The 22,824-nt window shown below is 34.4% G+C and overlaps 1 protein-coding gene across 4 annotated transcripts; it reads right to left on the reverse strand.

The window, feature by feature from the left end:
* Positions 1–19: 19 nt before the first annotated feature.
* LOC103980415 (calcium permeable stress-gated cation channel 1) lies at positions 20–21,868 on the reverse strand. Of its 4 annotated transcripts, none has more exons than XM_065149116.1 (13): positions 21,728–21,868; positions 21,125–21,586; positions 19,835–20,188; positions 18,951–19,100; positions 17,215–17,350; positions 14,729–14,830; positions 13,022–13,141; positions 12,820–12,900; positions 10,963–11,303; positions 6,763–7,008; positions 3,660–3,984; positions 1,569–1,802; positions 20–559 (listed from the first exon to the last, which is right to left on the reverse strand). In XM_065149116.1, the coding sequence occupies exons 3-13, from the start codon at positions 20,146–20,148 to the stop codon at positions 302–304; spliced, it is 2,307 nt and encodes a 768-aa protein (XP_065005188.1). In that variant the 5' UTR covers positions 20,149–20,188; positions 21,125–21,586; positions 21,728–21,868; the 3' UTR covers positions 20–301. The 4 variants fall into 4 exon arrangements, with proteins under 4 accessions (XP_065005188.1, XP_009395094.2, XP_009395095.2 ...); XM_009396819.3 differs by having other exon boundaries at positions 21,125–21,257; positions 21,728–21,867; XM_009396820.3 differs by lacking the exon at positions 21,125–21,586 and having other exon boundaries at positions 21,728–21,867.
* Positions 21,869–22,824: the final 956 nt, after the last annotated feature.

The raw sequence follows: 22,824 nt of genomic DNA on the forward strand, positions 1-22,824 counted from the left end.
AGGAATAAGAAATATATAATGGAATCTTGGAACAGTTTAGCCTCCGCACATTTTCAAATATCTCGAAAAAAATTGACATTGTTAATTTTGCTACCGAAACTAAGTGCATTGGATTGTACAACATGACATGAGTTCGCGTGGATCTGTCTTCAGCACTTGCTGATGCCTTCTAAATACATCACACGTCTCGTAGTCTCGGTGAAGGACAAGACAGATTTAACAACATGGGATATCCCGCTCCTTATGGTACCTAATTTACAGGGGAATTCACATCACCGAGCACATGACCATGCATGCTACATTATAACTGTTCTTTGACAATGTCAGGAAGAGAAGGTGATGATGAACCGTTGTATTTACTGGGCACTGGTGTGTTCTTCCGGGACTGGCGCTTCGTGGGTACTAGTTTAGTTTCATACTCTTGCTCCCCACCACCCGAAAAGCTATCATCGTCATCGTCATCTTTGAATAGTGGGTGTACATATGCATTCAGGAGGTATGCTCTCAAGTCCAGGTTAGGTTCCGTGGCATGCTCTAATGTGTCTTTCATCATTGCTTCCTGCAAGTGAAAAAGCATAAGATCAAATTTTTATCAAGAGAAAAATCATACTCAACAGATATGTAACTACTTCTCATTTCAAAACACCTCTAGCAGCATCTTAGTAAACGGAAAGCATATCTAAGCAAGTTAATGTTGAGGACTCATACAATAATATCAACTAGCTCCCAGTAATGGATGCAGACGATGCTACGATTCAGATTTGGCCACTGCTGACAAAGGCTATCGAAGATGCATGCCAATATAAGACATGATTTGAGCAGTAATATGATGAGCCATTTTTTGGAACTGATTACCTATTTGATTTAGTTTTGCAGAGAAGCAATTATAGTTATAGTGAAGGCTACGATGTAACAATCATATGACGGATAACAGCAGCAGCAGTTGTCCGCATTTGATTTATCAATGTTGTCGTTATTCAAGTGCAAATAGCTACAAGACCTACATCCTTGCAGTATCTCTATTGTGATGATGAAAATAGCAACACGTAACATCACAATTTTTGAGGAAGATATGTGATACTCCAGCTATTACTGATTACAATTATAGGAAGAAACTGAAACTTTGAGACTCTAGGTATAGAAATAGAAAAAAAGAGGAAACCTACTCCAGACCATTCAATAGGTAACAGAGTAAGAAAGCATCTGATCAACTTTTTTTGCTGCCACAATAAACATGCAGAATATTTTGGAAAATCTTCCATTTTTTCTTTATTTACTGAATTATGAGGAACTACCAACATTTCAAGCACACATTATGCTTTAAGTTGACCTTAGAATTAAATCTGATTACTGACGAAAACAATAGAAATTTCAGTACAATATCCTATGTGACTCGTGAAAATCTGACAAGCAATCATGCAGACAAGTCTATCATTTAAATAAAATGAATATGAAATTAATAATAATATAGACTTACAATTTCAATATAAAATTAAAAAAATTGAAATAGCATTCATATATTTAGTCTTTTTGTTAATCTTTCTAACTCATCTTTAATAAAACATTACCTGAAGTGGATATTTAACAAATGCAGGTTCATAACGGTTCTTGCAAAACCTATGAAATGATATGGTCAATACAGGAAGAACTAGTAGCAAAGGCGTCGAGTTTGCAGCATGCTTTGTACTTAGAAGTCCAAGTAGAAGCAGCTGGGAAATAATCAGAGCAGTGATGATACGACCATGGACATCTGGCCAAAATGCTGCTCCACTTTCGTATTCTTGATTGTAGACATTAATAATCTGAATCATGAGAAAAACTGGATCAGCAAAAAATACTAGATTTGTTAGATGCAAGTTGTTTGATGGTTAACAGAGAAGTGACAAACATGAATCGAGTATTCCAGCATTATGTTGCCGTTATCCTTTATTACATGCAAATTATTTGATGGACAAGGAAGTAAGCATATAATATAAATTATTATTCCACAAGTAATTTTAGCTATTATTAACCTGAAATAAGCTAGCACAAGAGAATACAAGTTATCTGATGGACAAAGAAGTGAATAATATGCAATATGATTATTCCACAGTAGGCCACTTCAAATAAGCCAGCACAGACGTGGTAGTATGGAAACCTAATTTGGAGACTCTATGTCTTAATTCCTTTTTGTTTCAATGCAATGTCTCTTTCACTAAGTTTACTTCCCTAATTATTTATCTCCACAGGCATAGAAGTCATCCACCACAAACGGCACAAAGTATTATCCTCCATTTAGAAATAGATGAGAATATAACAAAAAGCTTGAGGAAAGAGAAGTCAAGTGCTTCATAAATGATAAAACTAATAAACTCTCACTCTAGCCTTTTAGGACCACTATTCATACTAATGAACATGATTGCGAAATTCAAGGAAATTTAATAGACTTTGTATGTATAGGTTTCTTTGAAGTTCATGAACAAATATTTGAGATCTTCAGTTATTATGTTTGTGCAATTCTCTAGCAATTTCTTCATTTCTATTTTTATTAAAAGAGAGAATTCAGTTTTCCAGTTTGATTAAGCAATATATAAAAGATGCTTCCCTTGATCTATAAAAAAATATAGGAAAAGGAAATCATGGATGCCTCCTAAGGACCTTGAAAAAGTAATCTCTTCTTTAGGCTATTTAGACACTAACATTTCCAAGAAAGGATTTAAATCTTGGTTTGATGTTGCTTTCAGTAACTGGTTGGATCAGCCTGTTTTCAACAGACTAACATGTATCACCCAGTATCACCAGAAATTTTTTTTTGAAAAAACTTATTATGAATAGTACCAACCTATATGATACTGGTCCTTAGTCATACTAGTAAATAAGAGTCCATATTGCCTGGTACGCCCAGTCCATAATGTAGGAACAACTAGATGTTACACAATATCATGACTTAACAGGAAACTATTCACACACCACCAAGGAAAGCAGTATTTCACTGCATCATACTTGTCATTTCTCCCATCAAAAGATAATCAAGAAGAAGATAGTAGTAACATAGAAGGGATTGAGAAGTATTAATATATTTGATCAACTAGATCTTACTTCTACAATGTGATTAGACCTTAGTTCTCATTCATATTTGCAATAACAAGGGGGCAAAGCAAAGATTCTCTCTTTCAGCAATGAGACAAGAAATAGGGATATAGGAGAAAAAAGAGCAGAAGACATGACAGATGAGTCCTCAACCTCGCCAAAGGCCAACTTCCCGATCACAATTAACAGATGAAATGGCCCTAAATAGCCAACAAGAAGCATTAATGCAAGTAGTTATAATTCATGGATAACAAACTATCATTTAACCACATTTTCTCCTTTTCCAACATAAGACTCATTCTCTAAAGATCAACTTGTTATTCCCAATATATCAGGTGTTTAGCAAACAAGTACCTCATTTCGTTGGGTTTACCACAACAAATAACTACTAGCATAGCCTAGATGGGCTTATACTGTTGGAACTACATAGAAGGGTAAGAAAGAATATACTCCACATAACCAAGCTCAAGGCAACTATCACATGTTATTCATTGAATCAGACATGGAAATGTATCAACATAACACAATCTTTTTATAAAATATATGGCAACTCTGAATGATCAGGATCATTAAATTCCTGAGGTTCTTACCTGATGACGAAAGACAGCATAAGCCAAGGCAAAGAAAATTATTATGAAAGGGAGTAAGAATGGTGTGACCACTGCATATACAAGACCAAGCAGAAAGTAAAGCTGTATTTGAGGTTCTGATGAGGCAAAATCAATGCTTCCAGGATCCATTGCCTCTTCCCTGTCTTTTTCAGTCTTCACCAAGAAAAAATTCTTCAAATGGTAGATTATTAAAGGCTTCAATCTTAAGATCTCTCCAGCAATTCCAGCCCAACCATCAACCATGACGTAAGTGATAAAGAATGTTGCTTTCTGGGGAATGGATACACCTATTGTCTTTGGAATTCTACATAACAGGACAAATTTCAAAGTATAAAGACTTTATTACATAACTTACTAAATTGATGAACAATTAATTATACAAGTTAGATATAGATAAATGATCATACGGAAATATTCAACCTTGTACAATTGACTAGTCATGTTAACTATAAGATATCTCATTTAATGTTAATTTCTAGCACAAAAGAATAATAAATAAAATGCAAGACAATTAGTATACTATATAGTTATAAAGAATAAAACCAATTATGTAAAAATGTTTATGTTGTGTTTCACCCAAGGTGAGTTGTCATGTAATCCTTTTCCAGCAGGTCATTAATCTGGTACTGCTACTACGATGCCACACCATGCATTGTTACGAGGTGTGTGAATTTATTTTATATGCTAGCATGAAAACCGGCATTCATCTTTGTAGCATGCTTGTTAATCTTCAAGGCAGTATGTACTTGTGGTATGTACTTGTGAATTAGTTTTGCTACAAAGATTGAAAAGTACTTATAAACTATGCTTGACAAGTACTTGTGGTATGCTTGTGAATTTAGTTTTGCATTATGGCCTATTCACAAGTATTTTAACAAGTACTATCATAGCCTAGATGGACTTATAAATGGTGGTATGTCCTGAAAAGATTAAAGTATGGCCAGCAAAACTAAATTCTTGGTCTTACCACAAGAAGACAACTGTTAATTTTTCAAAAGCATAAATGTATAATGAGAAAATTCTAGAAGTATAAGGGCATAAAATAGATACAATAAAAGTGGAAATGAATAAAAACCAATAATTTATGATAAGATGAAGCCAAGATTAATGGACCAGAAAGACTATAAATTTTAATCATTGTTACATAATCAAATAAACATTATAATGGATAAGTAACAAACTAAATGTTGATTTGAGGAGTAAATGAGTAGACAAAATATTGGCAATTTAGTTCTATTCAAATGTGAAAAACCCTAAGATGTCATAAAGCTTGAAGTAATGGTGAATTAAGAGCCCAAACATAACCAGAAGACAACTGTCTGAAAGAACTAAAGGAGTCTCATAACCTAGTACAAAAGAGGAGAATAACTAGTGACAGGAGGTTGAAGTTGAGCACTTGAAAGTTGAAAGTACAGGAGTTAAAAATAAATTATTATTGTATGCTCACATGCAACCATATAACCAATACTTTGGGAGGTTCCAGCAAAGGGACTATTTTAATCTTTAGAGGGTAGACAAATAACAGGCAGTATCAAATAGGAGGTATCTATTAACTTGCTGTCATGTTAACAGAATTGTGTGAATGATGACAAAAGGGAAAAAACAAGACGAAGAGGGAAAAGGATGAGAGAGTTTGTGGGTGTGTGAAAATATCCCATCAACCCTTCAGTTTGGCAGTGTCAAATGACATAAATACAAGAACTCTTCCCCTCTCCTAAAACCTCCCACCCAGAATAGATAAATAAATGAAAATAATGCATATCCCAACGATGTCATGTTGTCCACATGGATTGTTTCCCACCATTGGTTACTCTTGAAACCAACATCACAAGTAAAACTAACAGCAACTAATTTTTTTTTCTTAGTTATACTTAATTTGTTAAAAGACACTTCTACAGTATATCAAATATTCTCTTCTCCCCTTTCGAGGCAAATCTATATGAGATGTTAATAAACTGCAAAAGTTATTATTACTATATCTCTCATCCCATATATATTTATTAAATGACTTGATGGATCTCTTTCTTTTTCATCATTGCAATTTGCAACAAAGTTTACTTGTCGGCATCAGCACCATGCCGAAATCGTACTGGACTAATTCATATTGGTTGGTATAACATGGTTTGCCTTGGTACATCAATGAAAAGACACTAAAAATTACTTAAGATATTGGAACCAACCAATATGTTGGCACACTAATATACAAGTACACAATTGGATAGGTACAGCCAGTAAACCATAAACTTTGGAACTAGGTTTGAAGTACACTGCCTATTTTATGTGTTCATTTTTTTTCCCAACCACTACATCAAATTTACCATCTAATACATAATTTTAGGTTGAATCTCACAATAATTTATTTAGAAATCAATAGAACTGTTGCCCATCTGATCATACGTAACTACAACTTCTTTCAGTCAATCATACTCCTTTACGACTCTTGTGAAAAGATTTAGTTGAGAAAAACTCCTGATTTGAATGTTACATTTATAATTCACCTTTTAGACTTGCTTTACTATTTTCCTAGGAGAACATTTAGCTATTTAATTTATATTTAAGAATTCGTTCCACATCTAACAGCAAATAACTGTCAGCACAGCTTGAAAATTGTAACAGGCGATATATTATTTCATTAGGTTTACAGATAAAAATAGTAAGAAATATTTCATTGAATGCTGATGTCCATAATAAACCAAAGAGCTCAGAATTGCTCAGTATACCACTTCTTTTATTAGTTTTTTCAGTGATATTGGGTGATATAGGCCTATATATGGTTTGGTATCTCTAATTATGCCAGACTAACATGTAATCAAAATCAATATAGGACCAGTATTTAAAATCTTGTTCCCCAAAAATTTGATGTTTAGCTGATATTGATAAAAACATGGATCAAGATTCATGCATAAAACATGGTGTCGACATAGATGTATGAATTTCTGAGCCAATGGATTCATCAACCATTATGCACATCCATGCCCAGATGTTGGTATCAACAATTTGTAAATAAGTGAATTGGTTAAAACTCTGAAATAATTATTCTGCATAATTACTTTCAGAAATCAGGATAAGTTGCAAGACATACTCCGTTGCTGACTGGTGAATGAAAGAATTGAGTTGTTGGAATGCTGTTCCAGTGATTATGCTCCCTAGAAATACATTAACAAGTATGAAGAGGTAATATTTAGATGCAGATCTCCTCTGCAAAACCGATAAGGATGTAAATCCTTCAAACTTCGACATAAGCATCAATATTGTTGGGAGCAATATAAGAAATATCTTCAGAGCGATTCCAGGAAGAAAACCTTGGATGAATGCCTTAATAGTTTTTCTGTAGAATTATATGACTGCTTGTCAGTAAAAAGGCAAAAGAATGCTTAGTGTAACTGCAAAAATCCCCAAAAAGTAATGTCATAACATTATGACACACTGATAGTTCTTTTTCAAATAACTTTCACTTTGGCAATTCTCTGGGACAATCTGAATTTTATATTAGATAAAAATACAGATCCATGATATTTCATTTTCAATTACATCAGATATCTAAAAAAGCTTCATCAAATGAAGTGACTAATAAATTTAAATTTTTCAATAATTCATTTTCAAGTTTCCTATTTCTGATTTAAGATTACAATACATTCTCTAATTGATGTAGCATAAGAAAACACATTCTTAGCCACAATATTTGAAATAATCCTTCAATTCCTGGTTATATGAATTCAGGCCCTATTTTTTCCAGAATTCCAATGGTATAAGGTCTGATGATTGATACAATGCTGATAATTATTTTTTTATTATACTTCTATTAGATTAAGCACTTTGTTACTATGAAAGATTTTAAACAAACAAAGCATGGTTTAGCCATAAGAGCAGTCTAGGTCTCAATATTAAGTGTTTTGAGATATTTATGGAAAATGCAAGGACAGGAGTGGGGATAAAATATCAAAAATTTGTTTCTTTTAATATAAGGATTTCATAATATTGCTCTATATCATAACTATAAAGAAAAATATTGCAGAAGATGTTTTATAATTTAGACTCTTAATCAGAACTAATTTTTATCTGACTGTAAATTGTCATTCAAAGAATTTGAAGGATTAATAGGATATTTATGTTCTAGATATATGCACGAAGAATGACAAGCAATTACTACCTTGTTTTTCACCAAGTACTTTTATTAAGCAAGGGCATTATATCATCTTTTTAATCAAAGATATCAATAAGATGTGCATTTTTAATACTTCAAACTTCAAAGTTCAAACTTCCTTCCAATTTAGCTAATATCTTTAATATATGGTTAGAAGTTTTGTTCTATGCCACAGTCACCAACAAGATGTACAACCATAATGTAGAAACTGCTCCAAGAACTGCCAGTTCAAGGATACATTACTGGTACTAGCAGTGTTGTTTTTTACTCTCATTTGTACTAATACACTCATTTTCATTAGTTTGTTGCAAACATCTAATAAAAAGAATAAGAAAACACACCAGTTATCTATATAAGACCAATTAAAAAAAAAACAAAAAAGCCTCGAGACCAGTCAACTGGAGAATCTCATGCCAAAGACCCAAGGAGGCTGCATGTAGCCCAATCAATCTCATTGATACTACCCGTTTATCTTATAGTTCTTTGGATAAGTTTTTGGAATATTAAAGGAAATATATCAGTTGGTTCGCTAGCTAACTTTAGTAGGCTTCATGGGGCTAGCAATTGTTCAAGAGGGGATTGGCCCCTTGAACTGAATGTTTTGCTGAGCTCCAATAAAGGGTCATTTTTAATACTTGTCTGACAAATTAATACATTTTAGTTGGAAAAAATATTCATAATATCCATGCTTAGTGAACCAATAGATTAATCAGGTATAGTTGGGACATTACAACTTGTTATTTTTGGTATAATAATCACACTGGCTAGCGCAAATCAGTTTGTTGACCATATGTGATTCACCGTGTTTTCAATGGTATTTAGCAAATCCTTCTCTATTATACTTTGAAGTGAAACGGTGTTATTTACAAGAATTTAAATGTCAACTTGATATTGATTTCAGTAATCTATCATACCAGTTTGATCCCCATACATAGGAAGGTACACTTACCTAAATGAATAAAACAACAAAAATCAAAATGAATTATATTTTTGCACTAAGATTGAGTTACATTTTCTGATATCATTATTTAGTTGGACCAGTAAATACAGGTGGAATTGGTTTGCAATTTCATCATTTCATGTATCAGTACTGTATCAGTCAGGGCTCAGACCAGTATTGTACAGGTCCATACTGTCATTTCGAGTGCTGCTACACCAGTACATTCTGAGTTTCCAAAAAAGCCCAAAATGGGATGGAAAAACAGAAAAAAGAAGAAATTGCTCAATACATAGTCTGTAGACTTTGTACCACCATGTATTGGTCTGGTACATGCCCTGTATAGCTCGGTACAGATCCAGTATCGAACTTACCACCTAGTTTACCTTGGTTTATGTACTGGTAACCTTTCGGACTGGTAAATACCATCCATACTGAACCGTAACATGAATCAGTTAGGTGTTCTGTTATAAAATTATCCACCTATATTTGGTTTCTACCAATTTTGGTTAAAAGCTAACTTAATGACACAATATACCTGGAGCGATACCAGAGAAGAACAAAAAGAGAAAAAACAAAGAACATCAAGAAAAGGAGAAGAGGAGGCTCAATGACTTAGACTAAGTTGAATGGTATGCCATTGTCTGTGTTGTATCATTTAACTTTTCAATAGTTCCTATATATACATATATATATGTACATATATATATACATATATATATATATATGTACGTATATATGTACATATGTATATATATGTATAGAATATATGTATATGTATATATATATATATATATATATATATATATATATATATATATATATATTTACATATACATACATATATATATATACACATACATATATATATATATATATATATACACACATACACACACACACACACACACACACACATATATATATATATGATTGGTACCAGCTGCCAAACCAGTCTTGTGCCTAAGATTCTACATTCATGTATAAGTACTTTTCTATATTGGAGACTTGGAAAAAATATCAATAATTTATCCTACAAATTTTATGATTTCTTCAGTAAAGGCACTTTATCCACCCAAAAATCCCCTTTGGCCATCATTTAGACCGACCCAACCACCCTAGAAACATAGGTAGTCAGAAGTTTACTTTTTTAAATCAAGTAATGAGCTATTTACCATACTATATCATAGTGCATGTTTGCTATGGGACAATTCGTGTGTTCTTTTATAGCTCAAACTAAACAATGTTGATCAAGCTTCTTACTTCTTGTCCTCATTTCTTCCCACCCTATGCAACAGCTATAACCCTCTTGTTTGTGAGAATTCTACACCATTTAATAATTGAAAACACCTCATTCCTCGTTAGAATACCTACTAAGGCAAGGTGTGGCTTTCAGCCTCCATGAATACTAAAATCCAGAGGTTTCATCGAAAATGGCACATAAAACAAATAAAAGAGACCAGAAGTCAACAATTTTCTTTTATACAGTACTTTTTTCTAGCATAAAATGAGAGGAAGTTCTCTTGTTCATTTGTTCAAAATTTTGAAGGGAGTAGGTAAAATTGGTTAGATATATGATCTATCCATTCAAATTATAGCAATAGTTGAGATTTGAAATATAAAATTGAAAAATATGTTTGGACATTTTTTAGTGTTGTTATGATGTGCACTACCTGCCAGCATGGAATGTACCATGCTCACAGTTACCAGTTCAACCCCATGTTAAAGAAAATCCATGGATGCAACAAAGCTATTGGAACTAAGAATATGTTACTTTCTCTTTGATCTAGATTGGGCTCAAACACAAACTTACAGATTACATAAAACAATGCAAAAGAACTAGTTCATCTCCCTATGTTTTTTCTATAATATTTCACACTCTAAGAGTCATCTGATGGTCTAACATATAATCAATCTTATAGGTAATCCTAACTTATTACCGAACATGTTTTATGTAAAAGTTTTAGGAAGACTAAATGAATCTATAAGTGAAATCAAGTTCATTATTACTTGCAATAAAAATATTTTGAGCCTGCAACAATGTCTTGTCAACAATTTGGTACAAGCATGAAATATATAGAAAAGAAAGCATAATCCAAAGATGATAAAGGAAACTTTAATTAAACAATTCACGCATAATTAGAAACAAAATAATGAATAGTTGTAATAAAGTAGAACCGGAGATATTGTATAAAACTTACTCTTCAATTATGGGCTTCAAAAATGGAACCACCTTTTCAATTCCCTCAATGTTAGCAAGAGATTGTACAAATGCGATTGGTATCATAAAGAAGAATGTAAGAAAGAAGACGGCAACTGCTACAATCAACCGTCTGACTGTGAGGGAAACAAATGGAATAGCCAAATTCTGCCAATATACATCACGAGGTTCTGGAGCCCACTCAGTCAACCATAAAGTTGGGTTTTGAGTTTGTTGTGTTTGAGCACATACGGCTGCTCCCCACCGTGTTCGAAAGGAAACAAATGCAGCTGGCATGATGGATTTCGAATTATTTTTTATCATTTCACGTTCTGTAGCCTCCTAAAATATATTTATCCACACAAGAGCATACTTATTTTAGCATGAAAAATATTTCTTCCGAAAGAAAAGTGAAACTAGAAAAGTGAACAACAAGAGTCCAATAAGAATTTCATATACCATCAGAAATAGGAATTCATGACATGATACAAAAAAACATGTAAAAAACTAATGCAGTTATGCGAAATCAACGCTAGCAATGCTGACCATTAGGCTACATTTATTAGGCATACGCAAGAGTGCTTTACAGGAATTTCATATGGACTATGAATGTCATCACATGTCTAAAATCGAAATAGCTTTAGTGTTCAAGGACCTGATATAGTTGTCTCATCAGACAATTAGAAGAAAGAAAAAAAAGCTAATAAAAAGTTATGGATGATGTAAAATGAAACAGGTGATGATAGAGGTGAAAATATATGGGAAAAAATGGTCTGATCAATATTATATAATACATGGATGTCCATGGACATATATTCAGACTTGCAAGCTTGTTCTTTTCTGACCAATAAGAGTACGAAAGAATAACTGATAGTTCAAGGACAATTATGATATTAACTGACTTCCACCATCTTTGCAAGTCGTAAATCAAAATCTTGGAGCATATACTTTTCTCACAATCACAACCAAGTTCTGAAAGAAAAAGGTTTTGGCTGCATTCAGTTTCTCCAAGTCACTTGTTAGGATTTACTCAGAATATGGCTACTGCATGGTTGAAAATTATTCTTGATTCTATGAGGTGACTATGTAGTTGTGAAATGAACCTCTCGTAGATTGGAATATACAAAGATGTTTTGACATAGAAAAGTGTAACTCAGTGCAATATTAACCAAGGATTGTTGTTTTGCAGGATGAAGAAGACATGCCAATATCTTTTTCACATGGTATGGCACTATGTTGTGCAAGTTGTCATGCCCTTGTGCTGACAGGCACAAGCCAATTATTAGCCTATGAATGCATCAACATTGTTGACAACTTGACATTACTACACAAAATGAAGAGAGATATTGGTTTTGCACCGCTAATGTCATCCCATGTCAACTGGCACAGCAAACCTTGTTCTCAACTTCACACCTAAATTTTACTACTATAAAGAAAGTATCATCAATACCTTTTTAAAATTAAAACAGCACATGTTATTTAAGTTTTAAACTAAAAGCATAAATGAAATGACATGGAAAATTAAGGCTAGCCATGATCAACATTCTAGATCTATTGATTGTTAGTCAGTGACAATAATGCATTTACTAGATGTTCATTTGAAACATATTTAATTAATCTTCCAAAATTTTGATTTTAAACTTAGATAATACCATAATCAAACCTAAAGAATGACAGAGAGTAACTCCCAAAAGTCACGAGCAACTCGACCTTTTTAAATGTATATAAGTTTGTATGCACTATACAGTTCCAATATCTTACAAAAAAAACTAAAATGTTTTCATTGAATAAAATGATTAATTGCTATGGTTAAAATTGGAATTGACTATTACACAAAGTATGAGTAAGTAGCACATACTTTTTCAGAGAGCTCATCAATCTTAGATGTGTAAAATTCAATAGCATCCACCTCATCACCACAAAGTCCAAGAAATCCAGTCTGTTAAAACAAAGAAATCCATCATAACATGATTTTTTGAGAGGAATGACAAAAGACATCACAAAAAAGATTAAATTTTTTTTATCACAAAACAAAGTTAAGGTACAGAGTTCAAAGTAACCTTTCGAGTAGGTCTATTAGATGGATCCCTATCATATTTTAATTGATAGTAATCATGCCAATTCTGCATCTGCTTCTTTGTTTTGACCAGCTTAGCAAGTTTGTTTGCATTACAAACAACCTACAAAACATTTGCAAACCAAAAATTGTGAGAATGCAGATGTTGAACCTACAATTAAAAACATGCACTCTCCTCATGAATCTGAAGTCAATGGTTATGATATATTTCAAGGTTCACCATATCGTAATGTATTGCTCGGTATAGACAGTACATGCCGGTCCAATAGAAGATTGGTACAGGCAATCCATATCGATATATTGGTATATCCCAGTATACCATATGTCGGTACGTCAATACGGCTCAGTTTATATCATATCGATAGCCAGTCGGTATACCGATACAGACTGATAAGGCGAACCTTGATTTATTCGATAGCCTATTTATGACTTTTCTAAAAAGAATTTCTTTCAAGGAAAATTTACAACAGAGTTCATTTTACAACTGAGTATTTTACAAAAATGAAGAGAAAATACCAATAGAGAAAAAGAAAAACTAAACTACTTGAATATAAGAAATAATATCATATGGCTGTATGGCCCACTATTACTGTATACATTCATAGATTAATTACAAAAAAAAATTATATCACCTAGATTTGAAATCTAATCATTCCAGGCAGACTGCAATCAAAACAGTGATCAATCAGTATGAAGTAGGGGCATATTCTAAAACACTGGGCATATAGATTTGCCTGCATTTTGATAATCCCCCAATCCCTCTATGGTTGAAACATGAAAGTTTTTATAATACTAATTAATGATTTTTGTATCATATAAAAGGGATATAGCCTCTAAATGTTATCTTGTAAAAGAGATACTTGTTACTCGTAACTAAAAGAAAAAAAAAAGAAGACTCCTATGATAGGAACTTCTGGCAAACTTATAATGCAGTGAGATGAATACTTAGATCAAACTTTTCCCACAAGAGAGAGGACCACCCAAAATTGGGCAGTCCACATGCCAGTTCATGCTTAGACCAGTACAAACAAGGGAGCAGAATTTGCAATCCATGCCTTCAATTACACAGATGTGATCCCATCATTTCTTCAAGTTTTTATATTCTTCCCTTGTGTGAATGTAAAAGGAATTCATGATTTCTCACTATATCAGTAAGATCTCATTGAATCATCCTGGTGCATATCACCTTCACCATCACTCACCACCATCCTATATCTATCTATCTATCCATCTACATGTACACTGGAATTGAAAGACTTCATCATGGTTAAAAATGGAAGTACATGTATCAGACCTCGTTATTGGAAGGTATGCTGATGTAATAATCAACATCATCAAAATCAGATACTCCTCTATACCTCCCTTACTCTTTCATTGACGATCAACCTAACACAAATAGGTAGTGAAACCATACAGGCCTAATGTTTTGTTGATTTGTTACTCAACATTACTCTAGAGCATCATAACAAGGATTCAGATGAAGAGTAAATAAATATCCTCGGAGTAGTTTTACATGAGAACTCATGAATAGAGCATGCATAGTTACGCACTTAAGCATATTATTAAGATCACATTCAACATACTATCAGTCAGTCATTGAACATTAAAATAACAAATTAATCTTATGAACATAAGTCCTTTTAAACTGTCATAAAGCTACATATCATGAGATCAACAGAAGGAGAAAAACCTGATGAGTTAAATAGTGATCACGATGATTGACAAGGAAAAAATGTTCAACAAGCTCACTGACTGATTCATCGGGATCAGGTGGCACATTCCTAACAAGGACCTGAAATAAATAAAAAACATGTGTTAGTTTGACACAAGTCAACAGATATAGGACAGTCAACAAGCGTATTAGTCTGATCATCCCAATTTTATTAGTAATCACTGTCTATAATCTGTAAGTCAAGATGATGTCCGTGCTTGCATATACATCATTACATACATAAATACTATGACCTTTTCTGTGAAGGAAACTGTCTAGATAAGCATGTATGATCTAAAATATGAAACCTTCCCATTAAGCCAATTAGTTGGTGTAAAAGATCACTGACAAATGCAGCATGTCCATCATCATCAAATCCTGTATTCCTCTATTATAAGATCACTGAGGAATGCAGCAAGTCCATCTTCAAATTACACCCGAGTTCCTCCATTATATGGATATTTTAAATTATATCATCACTAACGAGTAACAACACTGATAAAATAAAGGATATGTGTTCCGGTCCTAGACTCGATGCCTGTCCTGATCAAACTGATTCAATAATAGAAGTACTGGTACCAACTGAAATATGTAGGGACCTCACAAACAGCCAACTGGACAAAAGTAGGTCTAGGTTTTGGAGAAAGAGGGACTGGTGGCTATCCGGACTCTGGGTGATGTTGTGGTGGGAGAGAGGGGGTAGAGGACAAAACTGAGAGAAACAGAGAGGGGGCCCTTGTGGTATCACAAAGTAGAGGTATGATTAGCCATCAAGGCTTAAAGACTTGAGGTGGATGTTTTAGATATTTAGTTTGACTAAAACTAGGTAAAATCCCATAATATTAGTTGGTTCCAACCATGGATTAAAATCTCAGTCTAATACCCATACCAATCAATAGCTAGAGTGGTACGATATCAGTATTGATCGGTAGTCGTATCCGAACAGCACCAACACTCGGTACGAGTAGATAAAGATGGGAATGGACAAAAGAGAAGATGAGATAGAAGAGGGGAGGAGGTGCCAATGTGTACTGGTAGGAGGAGGCTGGCGACACAAACAAGGAGGAGAAGACAACAGCAATGTAAAAGAGGTGGTGGGGGAGGAGAAGAAAAGGCATAGGCGATGGCAGAGAAGGAAGAGGAAAAAGAAGCAGCAATGGAAGATGAGAAAGACAAGAGAAAGAAAAATAAAAACAATTGCCAATAGCTGTTAGCAGATTATAAGAACAGAGAAAAAAATGACCCACTAATCATACCACACACACTTATCACTTGGTATAGCTCTCTATCAATCAGCTTACCATCTGATAAACCTGACACAATGAGCTTCCTGGGACAATATGAACAGTTCCGAATTCCACCTGATCCGTGTATCATTCAGCCATTAAATTAGTATATATCGATCCATACCAACCAGTACAACCAAAATTAAAATCCATGGTTTCAACTTTAAATAAAACCCAAACAAAATGTTGGGAAACAATTAGTATCATCATGTCTTCCCTTTAATGTTTAAGTATCCAATTTAGAACAAAAGAGGGTCCAATTACCAGTCTATGTAAAGAGAGCTCGGTGGAACGACATTAATGGCTTGTTGGACCTTTTTTGCCGACTCTCATGTCTGTTCTCCTCAAACTGCAAGCTTTTTCTTCTAATCAGCATTATGACATCCCATGCTTCTTGCCCTTTCACTAAGACCCTATTGCCATCTATAATGTTAGTTGAAGCATCGCATTCTGACCTTTAAATTGTTTTATATTACTTGCTTTGGAATTATGCTGCCAGGAATACAAAAGAGACTCACCTACACTTTGGCAATCCCTATCTACCTACCAACCATGGCAACTGGTTTGATCAATAAGAGGTCATGAGATACAGTGCCTACAGAATAGTTATATACCTTGAGATTGTATGACATTGTATTGTTCAAGTTATTTTGTACTAAAATGACAGGAAAAGATCAATGTAGCAACCCTTAACAATTGGGTTTTCATGTTTTGTTGTTGTTGCCATTATTATTATTGTTGTTTTAAACTTTTAAATTCTTCTATTCTAATAATTGTTTCCTGAAAAAAACTACTAAATTTAAGGATAACAATCAATTCCAGAAGTTACCAATAAAAAAAACAAAACAAAACAAGTAATCATTATTTGGATATAAAAATTAACAAGGTACAATTTGAATCTTGTATATTTTTCCTAACCATATAAAATGCAAGATATCATGAACCCCGATGATTATTCAATTCTCAGATAGAAAATCATGAAGATGCAAAAAAAAAAAAGGATCATGTCCTTTGCAATCATTTAGGAAATTCAGATTGCAACAAGCACGAACATTAGAAAATCAAACTATTTCAAATTCCAATAAATTAGAAGATATTAGCAGGTTTACAAATATGACATCACAAGAATTTGGTAAAATTTCTTTCAATGCCAGTTTGACAAGATCAAAGAAAGCTTACTGTAAATTGATCAGGACGGCGTTTCTCAGATGCAAGAAAATGCAGCCTCATTGATGCAACAATTTCATATTCCTTAAGAAGCACATAGCATGTCCAAAATGTAAAGGCATATGCCACAACCAAATGGGCCCAGAACCTACAAACATAAAAAAGCAACTAATGCTCATGAACACAGAGAACCTACAACAAGAACTAACATATTCAACTAGCAAAACAATTGTTGTTGTATTATTAACAAGGAATGCAAAGACGGTGAGAAAGATTTCAAGCCTAGAGAAAATTAAATAATGCATTAGGTCTAAAGCAGCACCGATGCTAATGTTCATTAAATAAATTTACCAGCAAAGATGAACTCCAATTGAACAGGTAACATAAATAATTCTAGGTTCAAACATGACAGTAACAACTCATCTAAATATCTAGTATTAAACTTATAACCCACAAATATACTAAAGATCCGATAAGCCAAACACATTTTCCAGTAAAATTGTCCATGAACTCTTCAACAAGGAACAATTTTGTTTCTCAAATGCTCCACTTTCATTTGTGCAATCAGAGTAATCTTAAGGTTTCCAACTTCCCGTTACATATGTATCTCATTCAGTTGTTAAGCATCTAATGCTGAGTCGGACTACCACCTATACGTCAATATTCAGACAAACTTTTCCCCATTTATTATAATTGATCTGTGTTTAGATGCTATTTATTTCTCTACACACTAATAAATGTTATATTTGTCTTGGTTTAACTTTTGGTGACTTAGTTTAAATTTTTAGGGAAAAAAAAAAGGCTTGTTTCAAATTTCAAACACATGCAAAGAAGAACAGTCATATTGTCATATGGACTTTAACGAAAACAAAAAAATTATCGAAAAATCAATCTCACAGGTAAAGAAGGTTTGAAAGCAAAGCACCATATAGCAGCATCAGAAACTCAGAGCCAATATATCATACTGATACTGTATGAATATATAGATAAGATCATCCTCAGAAAGTTCAATTCCTATGCCAAAACAGGTGAATAAGTGGCCATAATATCAATCATCTGGATAACTAATGGTACTTTGAGCATACCGTCTAGTTCGGATAGGTTTTGGCTGATCTGACAAGGGACTGACACATGGACTGGTCCAGTCCAAGATAAGTTGTCTTTCCCAGTGAGCTCATTGTGTGGAAGTTAACTGGCGGTAAAGTAACTGATACCAATGGTTACTGGGTAGTAAGCCTACTGCCTGGTACTAGTATCACTTTATTTTATTTATGACTGCTGTCGCAGCTGTCAATATTTTTTTATACTTCTCTCTCTCTCCCATTGTTGATCCATCTCTTTGTATCTCCAACTCTTACTCTTTTTCCCCCCTCCGCTTGTTTCCCCTCTTCCCTCCACCCTCCTCTTCATACCAAAACTTTAAACCTTAGCCAAACTGGTTAAGTCTAAAGTGAAGTGCCATTTTTCTTTTCATTTCCATTAAAAGCTTATGTCAATGGCTTTAAGGCTCCTTCCTTTAAGGCAGAGATATTACAGAAATCAATAGACCAATAGCAATGAACCAAAAACCAAATGGTGATGCTTGATCTGTCTAATTACTATCTACATGCTGGATCTTCATAAGCTTGCCCTCAAAAAAGTTCGAAATTTCAGAAATTTACAACAAGCATTACGTGAAGGCTAATAAACAGAAATTACAAATTAATCAATCCAGTAAGCAGTCTAATTATAAAATTCTTACAGCTTACCTTTGTGAACCTGAAGGAATATTTGAAATAGAAAGCTTGTCTATGTCACTGTACTCCACTTTTGAATTTTCCAAAGTACCACTATTCGTCCAGTTGACCGGCACCAAGATTGCAAAGGAGAGGATTGCCATTGGAACAAAGAGCTTGAGTCTAGTAAGAAAAAGAACAAATATACATCACTAAAGTATAAATTTAAAAACATCAATCGATACTTGTTATGGAACAAAATTAAACAACTAATACCATTGGTTCAAGGTTACCATTTAATGGAGAACTATTAACGATAAACACAATCTAATGCATGACGCATACATTTGTTCTGTGAGACGATCTGCAGCTTCCAAGCTAGACTGTTGCACCTTGAAAATATGTACATGCTTCAAAAGAACAAGTTGAAAAATTACAGAGAACTCTTTTTTTTTCCCTTTATCTCATCTGAAAGCAAACTTGACTTTACCAATTGGATTAAGAGCCTTATGAAAATGAACATCCTAATGTCTTGCCAATAAGAGGAATATAAATCCCACTTGATCAAAAATTGCATATTGTTGTCTCAGGATGTTAACAAACATAAGCAAACTATTACTTGAAGCTTCAGCATCTTTAACTACCTTGTTGGATAATCACCTAAATCCTAAAAGAATAAAGTTCAAAAACTGAGAGTGAAGAGATAGTGTTTGATATGAACATACAGTCCCATCCTATAAATTAATTCTAAGTAAAACCATTTATTGCTTCTCTGGATTTACCAGTGCTTCTCAAAAGATAGTTTGTTCAGGTTCTGCATTGCCCTCTTCAACAAAAGTTGTGACTATAGTAAATGTGCACAAGAGAAAGAAGCAGAATGATTAATGAATTGAGCTTCAGATACAGTGGTAGAATACCCAATCAAGTATATCCTCAAGTAAACAGCAGAATCAAGTCCTGCATGGTCTATCAGCTCAGGTTCTGGCATTCTGAGAGCAGCTGGCATCCATTCCAGAAATCTCAAATATGACCTCAAATTTAAGTTCACAAACTTGTGTACAAACGTCCCTGAGCGTGTTGGACTGCCTCTCACACCTTTAAGATACCATTTTGGAAAATAAACTCTGTCGTTTATTGGTTGTAGTCTTAGGACAGCAAATGCTATTAAGAATGCAATGGCACTTAATATGTTGATGGCTGCAGCAAGCCCTATGTCAGTAAGCGTAGCCATAACTGCCTCTTATAACATAAAAGTTTTCCAAATGTTGACCCTGCACAAAAGCAGGCTTATAAGAGAATAATAAAGCTGAACACAAAACAATTGAAAAAAGAAAAACGAATTAATAGAGCCGATACAAATAATCTAGGGAAACAAAATGCAATTATCACATAGATCTTCCACATTTACAAGAAAGTTACCATTTTGAGGTGCATCAAGAATACAAAACCAAAATTTCAAAAACTGACATGGTAAGTTAGCAAAATTTGGAGCAGCATAATTGTCAGAGACAATGAAACTTATTTGCATTGGTATACTGGTAAAGTAAACATAAAAATAGTGCATTTTGCGACCAAGGAGCCTAGAGAACAAATGAAGCAGATATCGAGCTATCATCACCACCATCAGACGTTCAGATTTACTTTTCAATGTTCTGGGAACATCTCAAGCATCTTATGATCCATTTTTGCTAAGTTAGTGAAGCTAAAAATGCAAAATCGCGGAAGCAAGTAGGTGGTTTGAGGGCCAAGCAAAACCACGTCTGGTTGTCACATCAACTTTTAGAGCACTAACGGTTGATCATGCACTAGACAAGATGCAGTAAAGGGAAGCACAAACAAATTGACATGTCATGTAGTTCTTTATCTAGTCCCTAAATTGGTCGATCAAAGCCCTATGGCTTTTTGGATTAGATTTAGCTTTTGCATCATTATTAGGATTTTCACTCAACTCCTGCCTTATTTCTAGGAGACATTGGGGGTAATTTCAACTTCTAAGAAAGATAAAGTTAGAAGACCAAAGTTTGGGGGTGTATTAAGAAGTGGAAATTTGCAGAGCCAAAAAGAACACAACGGACTAGGACTGATCAAAATCCAAAAAATGAGAAAATCAATTTTTGCCTCGCCCTTCAAGGAAGGATAAGAGAGAAAAAGAGAATCCGATAAAAAAGAAAACAAAACGAGAGCAGACTCAAATGGCTACGAATTACCTTTGGAGAAGCAGCAGGAACACCAACCAACCAAAGCAGCAAGCGATCAGTGTTCAATCCGATGAAAGAACATACAAAGTCTTGATGTTGGGTCGATTCCTGGGTCACAGGGTAAGGAAGAAAGCGGAGTAGGCTGGAATATGGAGAGAGAGAGAGAGAGAGAGAGAGAGGAGCAGAGCTGTCAGAGATCCAATGATCGGATTATCACTAAACAAAACAGAGGACATGTGTAAAGAAATGCTTCACTATTATATCAGTTAAAAGAAGTAAAACCCAAACTGGGCTGCGTAAATAAATGTATGCAGATGAACGTGGAGTAGATTAGATTGAACGCCGAAGCTTTGGGATGTCGATGAATGGACGGCGAAAAGGCAGCAGATCACTGCAGGACATATCATTATTCCTGCACACCGTTCACAGCGTTGAATGCCACCATGTGATCTGGTCATATCGGTGGGAGAGCTATCCCGAGTAGATTCAGCAATAAGATGCATGTTTTCAAGAAATTGATATTAATAGCACGAGGAATGGATCAATCTGTGGCGATAATTATGGGAGAAGACAGAACAGTAATAGAAGCGAGTGAAGGTTGGCTAATCATACCAAAGCGCAGGCACTGTGCTGCCTGTCGGCGAGGACGGCGAAGAAAGCCACTCCAAAGCTAGTGGGTAAAGGAAGACATTTTTGGTCTCTGTGGGTGGGTGGGTAGATGCCGTCATGTGAGCGTCCGCCATCCTCTCTCTCTCTCTCTCTCTCTCTCTCTCTCTCTCTCTCGCTTTCGCGTCGTGCTGCTTCTGTCGTCGTCTTCTCGCGCTCTATCATACGCATGCGTCTTTTCTTTGAGACGGGAGGGATAAGGTGAAGTAAGCCTGACAGCGAAGGCTGTCCACAAATGCGGAGGACCCCACCGCCCAAACTGCATTGTATTTGTGGTGCGTGTATCAATCAGCACTGCAACATCAGATGCTGCAGTCTCCTCCTCCTCCTTCATTCACATGTGTGGAAATTCCTCAGCCACACAAAAAAAAAAGAAAAAGAAAAAGAAATTTGAATGCTTCGTTATAATATCACTCGATATTTAAATAACCCGTGAAGCACATCTTGCATGTGATGTGTCGAGATCTTCCGCCCACTTCTATACCGGACAATCATTTTCATTGGATTGATTAAAGCCCTTTCAAACTGTAAATGTCATCACACGTCGAAACCCTTATATTCTATTCTAAAGTTGCCTACATCGCTATCCTTACGTGTTAGCCTCGATCTACGTCAAATTTAAGTTGATGCTGCTGATCGAGCAACCAACTCGCCCGCATGTCAAATTCATTCGCATTTGTTAATTTTAATTTTGAATATTGATCCGTAATTGCCTCGAGATTAGGAAAAAAGTACGATTCTGATTTAGCTAAATTGATCCATGACCAAAGAAAGATCCAATGAGTTCAATTCTTATTTATGGAGTTAAAAAAACGAAAAAATCAAATCAAATCAAAAATTAAAAATTAAAAATTAAAAATAAAATCAGTAATCTTATCAAAAATATGCCAAAACTAACTTGGAAGGACATTATTATATACCGAATTATTTGAATGAAGCCTCAATTTCGTTTCCCAATCTTAATCTTTCATCCGAGTACAATGAAAGTCTTCTCGAAATTTATGTTGGAACTCAAGGAATCTAATTGTTATTTTATCTCATCA

The sequence above is a fragment of the Musa acuminata genome, chromosome BXJ3-4 (assembly GCF_036884655.1).
Source record: "Musa acuminata AAA Group cultivar baxijiao chromosome BXJ3-4, Cavendish_Baxijiao_AAA, whole genome shotgun sequence".
Lineage (NCBI taxonomy): Eukaryota > Viridiplantae > Streptophyta > Magnoliopsida > Zingiberales > Musaceae > Musa > Musa acuminata.